The following is a 7,830-nucleotide window of genomic DNA, read 5'->3' as shown; positions in this document are numbered from 1 at the left end:
GTGGGTGAGATTCTGTGGCCTGCATTGTGCAGGAGGTAAGACTAGATGATCATAATAGTCCCTTCTGACCTTAAAGTCTATGATTCTGTGATACCTAGCAAATAAACAAAAAACACAAACTAAGCTTAATATACTAAATAGATTAGATATGAATTAGCAGATTCTCACCCTAACTGATGGTACAGGCAGACTTGTAAATTCTTAAGGCACAAGCTACACTAGCTTTGCAGCTTGGAATCCCCAGGTGTTTCAGACACTGGCTAGAAATGTCTTTAACCTGAGTCCAGCATTTCCCCCAGTTCAGTCTTTCTTCCTCAGTTATTTCCAGGAGTCGTCTTGTGTGTGAGTGAAGAACCCCAGATGACATCACTTCCGGTCTTGTATAGCTTTTGCTTATAGTGGGAACCCTTTGTGTCAAAAGTTGGTTCCCAGATCAGTTTGTGGAAAAATACTGACATCTCAAGATGGAGTCCAGAATCATGTAGCCTGGTCACATGTCCTTGTAGAGTCATAGCAGCCATTACTTACAGGCTGTCTGGAGTGCTCTCAGGAAGGCTCACCAGATGGGAGATAAGCTTCTCCTAAGGTCCATTGTTTTCCCTAATGGCTCATTGCTCTGCGTAGGCTCTTTCCAACCAGCTATCTAGACTGAAAGCATCTTGTCTAATGGTGTAACTACATTTAAAGTACAGAAACATTGTATTTATAACTTCACATACAAAAATGAAACATGCATACAAGTAGGGTAATCATATTCAGCAAATCATAACTTTTCCAGTGACATCTCACATGACCCATCTTGCATAAAATGCATCTTAATTATGCTATATCCATAACATAATATCACTATGAAAAATATGGGGTGCAGTGTCACACCCCTTTCTCCCTCACAGGAGTCATCTTCATCATGAGACAATGACACCAGCCTTTACCCCAGTGGTCAAGAACGTCAAATGCTTTCAGGAGTTCCTCTCCCAAATAGCAGACACCCTGGACATCAAAACAGTCATGCCAAAAAAGACCCATACACTGATTATTCTCAGTGTAACTACTCAAGTCAGAATTGCCTTTCCCATCTATGAGGATGTACTAGACGAGCTAAGGTACCCTGACTACTTTTCCTGCCACCTCTAAGTACATGGAGAAAAGAGATCAGGTGTCCTCAAAGGGCTTTCAGCATATTTATGCCCACCCAAACACAGGGTTCCAAGTCATGTCTGCTATCCAAGAGAAATCCTGGTTTTCAAAAGACACTCCTAAAAACAAAAACCCAAAGAAATTCAACCTGTTTATGTTTAAAGTGTACTCAGTTCACTTCAGCTCCAAGTGGTGAACTACCAGGCCTTGTTCATAAACTATGACTTTCTTCCCTGCGAGTGCGTCACTCCCTTCCTATCAAACACCCTGCAGAAGCACAGGGAGTAGCTAAAAATAATAAAGAGCCCAAATTGTTGTGAGGATGGTACTACAACTGTCCAAGGATGCATATGACATGGCTATGAAGTCAGGGCCATGGCCATCACAATGGGGTGGACATTTTGGCTGTTAGCTTCCGGGGTTCCCCAAGACTTGCAAGCTACCATCAAGAACCTGTCCTTTGAGAGGATGGAACTCTTTGATTAAAGAACCATCAAGTCACTTCACTCCTTAAAAGACTAAAAGGCTGTGTTAAGGTCCTTTGGGATTTGCACCCTGGTTCCTTACCAGAAACTTTGAGTGTCAGCCCCGGCAGGGACCTCAGACTCTCATGGCCACAAGTTGAGTGCCTGCCTCAGAAAAAATCCAGATATTCCAGGAGATGCCCATTGACCTCCTCCATCACACACCTGGCACAGTCACAAAGCCAACAGGCTTGACAGGAGTGTTGAGAGTCACACTGGAGTTTATCCTTGTCTGCCTTGTCCCTTTCCATGGGGCTTGATTGATCATTAGACAAATGGGTGTAAGACATAATTGCCCTCAGCTACCCTATTCATTTCCACACATTTCCCTACTTATCCCCCTTCCCCATCCCTCTTCCAGCATCATTCTCATAAGATCCTATTGCAAACAGAAGTGCCCTCATTGCTTCATCTAGGAGCCATAGGAGAGGCTTCTGCTTTCTATAGTTCTTTATCCCAAAGAACGAGTGTCTTCATCCTTTGCTAGACCTGAGGAGACTCAACTAATATGCTGCCTCAGATTCAGGATGGTAATGCCTCTATCATTCCACCTCTGCAGGTTAAGAATTGGTTCATGGCTAAGGTGAGGCCCAATCATTAGCAGAACAGGGTACTGCCATTCAGCCTGTCCACTATGCTGACAGTCATTACAAAATGCCTGGTTGTGGTTGCAGCACACTTGGGAAGTCAGGGCAGTCACATTTACTCTTACCTGGATGACTGACTGATCAGAGACAGGTCCCAGCAAGAGACAGCAAGGATTTTGTATTTCACTGTCCCTCCTAGTGAAATACAAAAATAAACATAATCTTTTATCCTGTTGCAAATGGTAGACTTCATAAGAGCTACAGTAGACTCCAGATCATACAGAGTGTACCTGCATGAGAACCACTTCCTGTTGTTGCAATCACTGCTACCTGAGATAAGATCCAATCTGTCTACAATAATAGGGATGTTCCTTGTGGCATTCAGTCATATGTCGGCACATGTATTTGCCCCTGGAGCTCTGGGACAGGTCTTTTTACTCCCCAGCAAGACATCAAATGGATAGGAATGTTGGGGTGCCAACTCATGCCGCACAGGGATGGCCTCCACATCACCACCATATATGTGTGTGGTTTTTTTGTTTCAATGGGAGCATGAGTAGATGCAGGGTGCACACATTGCCATGATTGATACTGCTGTTTAGAAGAATCTGATCTCTAATGTATGGGCCATATACACACCAACAGTGGGATCCACACTAATGACAACATTTCAAAGAACCACAGTTATTGTAGGATAAATAGCCCTTTTTCTCTTTTCCATTTTATTCTTTTATTTCATTTTATTCACTATAATGTTAGTCTCTAGGACTATATTATCTGCATCCCCACTACTGTACATCTTAACATATTTAAGATTAATTTTTCATTGCATCAGTCTCAATCAACATTTTAAAATTATTCTTTTTAGTATGTACAACAGTTTAAACTGTTTGGGGCAGAGGGGAGGGAGAGGAATGAAATTTGTCCATGCTTCCATCTAACTCTGAAATATATTTTCCTTAGGTTCTTTCTAAAGACTTGACCCAGCCACAATTCCAGGTATTGACTTTTGATGATTTAGTTGCCGCCGGTGTTCCTATAGCACCCGAAGACCCTGCATACTGGGATAACTTTTGTTCCAAGCAGGAATGCCCAGCACGCCAGAGTACTCATTCAAGATAACTCTGTTTCCAAGAAAAGAAGCTGAAATCTTTCAAAGACTACTCATTGTTCCTTTGCAAAGCTTAATCTGAGTGTGTGTATACATTTCTCCTTTTAGACCAATATTCGGTTTTCCAGTCTCACAAAGCTGCCACCTTTTTCCCTCTTTCCCCTATGCTGAGATCATTTCAGGCTAAAGAAGCTGTGAAATAAAAGAGATAAATTGATCCTGCACCTTTTTTTCATTGTGTAATTTGCATCTACCTGTGTGATTCTCTTATCTCCATGATTACCCCCTGCCAATAGCAGTGAACAGAGCTGCATTAATGCTGCTCTTGATTAGCAACAAGTGTTTAATATTTAAAGAAAATGTGTTTTTCGTGCTTAATTTCTGCTGATGTTTAAGTGATATTATTGCCACTTCCTCATGAAATCATAATTTTATTCCAAAGTGGCTGAGCAAAGCCAAAGTAAAACAGTTGGTTAATGATGATGGCAGTATTACTTCATAGCAAAAGTTCTATGTGAAATTATCAAACTTATTTGTCATCGCTGTAAGTTACGTTAATGGATCTACAGCTGTGTAAAACCAGTTTGAGAGTGTTCTAAGTCCTGGGCTTTTGGTGAGGTATGTCCTCACACAGTCAGTCTCCTCCTCACAATTGTCTGTACTGATTCTCTCCACTAATAGTGTACAAGTTTTCTACCTCTCCTTTAGATTTCTGAGTCCTCTGAAGTGGTAGTTCTCCATTTCTGGACCCACATTTGCATTTCTGTTCTCTTTATTTCTGGGGACCACTATTTTGTAAATATATAAGCACTGTCTATTCTTTTCCAAGGAGGGCCGCAGAGCTGGAGCTGGGGAATGTAGAGTATTGCATTGTCATATAGACTTCAGAGAGACTTGGGAGAGAGCAATAGGTGCTAAAAGACAATTTTAGACTATTTGTCTTGTCCTTTTCAGAGAATACTTTCTCATTTTATATCCTCCTTTTTAATCTAGGAAGTGTGAATACTTGAGATCCTTTGAAAGGTGCAGGGAATAGATACTGACCAGAATCATTACCTCAGAATAAAAGGCTCAATTCTCTTCCCAGTGTAGTCAAACAAAATTCACATTGACTTCAGTGAGAGTGGGATTGTGCCCAAATTGGCTGTTGCCCTGCATTCTGATTGGGTGAAAGCCTGCTTGTATTATAACCATTAAACTTGCACCTCTGATGTTAAATAGGATTTGAGGCAGGAAGGAAATGGGTTTTATGGTCTTACAGAAGCTCCCATGCTGCTGATGCAGATAATCACTCTCTCACACTCAAATAATACCTGTTAAAATTATCCTTTTGCCTGCTTTTACAGCATACTTTTAAAATTGAGCCATTCATTAATAAATAATCACATAATTCTCTCTCAGTCGTTACAGCTTTACCCTGTAGGTAGGAGTGAATCTTAAAATTAAGAATTTGTAGTACTAAAAGTATGATGACTATTGGATCTTGGGTTAGGATTCCCCCAGGGGCCAAGGTAATTCTGTTTAAAGTCAAAGGAAATTTCCTAATGGAGAAAAACAACATTAAGTCCATTGTACCCTGCTGCTTGTAAAATTTTATTTTATTTGCTAAAATAATAGCCATCATAAGAATTTGCTGATGGATGTTTTTCTCCAGACTACAATAGATGTTTAAAAATAATCTTGTTTATTTGTTATTTCTCTTAATTGTCCTTGCTGCTGGTGTTTCAGACCAAACTGAGAATCCAGTGCTTTTTAGCAGACCGCACTGCAAACACTACGCCCCATTGGCAAGTGCATAATAAATTTTATCATCTGCAGTGAAATAATTCTCGGTGTTATATGTGATCACATTTAGGCATGGGAATCCTGATAAAAATGGCAAATAACACATCTTTTGGCTGGCTAATGACTAATAAGGCTATATCTATAACAAGAAAGTTTAGAAACTTAAGGGTTGGTTCTCCCCCAAACTCTCCCGTCTCCAAAAAAAGCATTGATCCTGAAAGACCAGGCAGAATCACTAGGAAGGCTGCAAATCCTCACAATATACAGATTTCCTTTACATTTGGATTTCTGTTGCTGTGGGTAAAAAAAACAAGATGAATCTAACTTTTGCAAATTTTATCAAGCAATAATGGTAAGAGATAATGTTGGCTTGTGGAAACTAAAATGAGTCATATGTATCTACAATTTCAGATCTTGGCAGTATTGATAGAATTATTTTACATTCATATGCACAGAAAAGGAGCAATCATAAGAGTATAAGAGTTTCACATGTCTATACACTAAGATCTTCTGATACCCTGGGAATATGAACAGTTATTCTCACAATCATAAGAATTGTTTTCTGAGCATATACTACTGCTGTAAATAATTACTTAGAAAATAAACTGAATCTCCTCTTTAAGCAGTTATGCTTGTGGAGCACACATGAAAATCAACATTATGGTTATGTATAGAAGAGTTGGTGTAATTGAATATCCGCGGTGAAATCATTAATATTACTGTAAATGATCTATCTATCTAATACTTTAGGGCCCCAGATTTTAACTTTGTTCTTTACAGAAATAGCATGGTACAAATTGTGATAAATGTGTTTAACTTTGGCATATGTCTGTGGTTTTAAAGTTTATTGCATTTTATGTAAAGATTATAGTTTAGTGACAGAAATACTTTTAAGACACGTTGCATCTGTGTGAAAAGAGAGTTATGTTTCTATTTGACATGAGTATATGGCTATAGGAAGTAGGTCATAGAACTTGATCAGGCTTACACTATCATGCAAGATTTATCTTATTACTATATTACAGAAGCACATGGGCTGAGTGAACACGTTAGCTAAACCTGACCTTGGTGTTCAGTTTTTCCAAAAAAAAAAAAAGAAAAAAGTATAAAGCATTGGTATGTTCACAGCTAACCACATTAACTAAAAAATCAATATAAATAAGATGTTGCTAGAAAGACCTGGATATGAAAACAAATATAAGCTAGAAATGAGGCTAAAGATATGCACATGAGCATCATCTCTCTTGGAAAAAACTTCCCAGCTTTAGTGACCATGCACAACACTGTTTACTTTGATGATGGTGTTCACCTTGTTTTTTAGTTTTTGACATCCTTAAGGCAGTAATAATGTTTTTGGCATATGTCATGCACATTCTATACAAATTTTTAACATCCAAACGTAAATATTCTACATTGTTATTTACTCTTACATTAGTGAGCTGTTCTAAGATTTCTTTTTATTGAAATAAAAATTTCTAAAATTGAATTATTGTTCTAGCATTCTCTGTCTGTTCTGTTTTTTAAATAATAAAGGTGGTTTGTTCACAGCCAAACACCTAAGTAGGGTTTGACTTGTGTTATTAGACAGGAGGTCTCCAAGACTTGAACACAAGAACCTGAGGCAAGTAACATTAGTGAGTCAATAGATATAATGCTTTGCTCTTAATCAGTATTGAATCTATGCTAGAGCAAAGGACAGTATGATGCTGGAGGTGGCATCTTGCAGATAAGACATAAAACTAGGATTCTGACCACTTGTGGTCATTAAAGCTTCCATATCACTTTTTGTAAGAGTAAGCATGTTATTCCCTTTCTTCTGGCCAAATACCAGTAGGATAATTATATTCTGTCTACCTGACTTTCCTCTGCAAGTTTGATTGGGTAAGGTACAGTATTCTTCACTTCCTGCCTTAAACTGTGGCAGACGTGTGCTGCTGAACAGCTAGTGTTTTCCAGTTCAGAGGTAATTGCATTTTAGTGGTGAGAGAAGTTAGCCCCCATAGAGCCCTTGTTTAATTTGCAAGAAGGATTAATGGTGTAAGGAGCACTGAGCACTGATGAGTTCTCAAAATCCTAATAACCGGTTCCCTACCAGGTCCTTGGCGGCACTTCGGCAGCGGGGGGGGGGGGGGTCTTCACTCGCTCCGGGTTTTTGGCAGCATATATATAATACACACACGCACACACAATACATACACAGAGTGTCTTCAACTCTTGGGCCATATGGTAGCTTGCACCTTTGTAACCAATCATATCTGGCTACATCTCCACTGCTTCCACGGTTGATGCAGAACAACCTACTGTCCAAGCAGGGACACCTGGGACAGGCAGGCGACTTGCCCCTTTTGTGTAAAGAATTCCCTAAACTGGTGCAAAGAGCAATGCAAAAATTGTGTGGGTGTCCCTTGCTCTCCCCCAGCCACATCAGTAACTAAGAACCAACATATCCCTATTAGGATGGGGAGCTCACTTCGACACCCTCACGGTTCAGGGTTGGTGAACAACCCACAAAGCCAGTCTCCACATATGCCTGTTCTAGCACAGGCGAGTCAGGAACACTTGCCTTCATTTTCTGTCCCTCATCAGGGACAAGCCAGACAGGGTCACGATGGACAATATGTCCTGCATATGCTATTCAACAATCAGGAAGGAGCAAAATCTTGCTCCTTGTGTGCCAAAGCCAAAA

General features: G+C 39.8%; 1 protein-coding gene across 3 annotated transcripts in view; it reads left to right on the top strand.

The window, feature by feature from the left end:
- The window catches only part of AASDHPPT (aminoadipate-semialdehyde dehydrogenase-phosphopantetheinyl transferase), a 110,846-nt gene extending 104,216 nt beyond the window's left edge, over positions 1 to 6,630 (top strand). For all 3 annotated transcript variants that reach the window (XM_075061705.1, XM_075061708.1, XM_075061707.1), the window contains exon 6: positions 3,212 to 6,630. In XM_075061705.1, coding sequence (XP_074917806.1) covers positions 3,212 to 3,370 — 159 coding nt within the window. In that variant the 3' untranslated portion in view covers positions 3,371 to 6,630. The remainder of the gene's footprint in view (positions 1 to 3,211) is intronic.
- The last annotated feature ends 1,200 nt before the right edge of the window (positions 6,631 to 7,830 follow it).

This window comes from Chelonoidis abingdonii, chromosome 1 (assembly GCF_003597395.2).
Source record: "Chelonoidis abingdonii isolate Lonesome George chromosome 1, CheloAbing_2.0, whole genome shotgun sequence".
Lineage (NCBI taxonomy): Eukaryota > Metazoa > Chordata > Testudines > Testudinidae > Chelonoidis > Chelonoidis abingdonii.
This window is presented reverse-complemented; position numbering and strand designations above follow the sequence as displayed.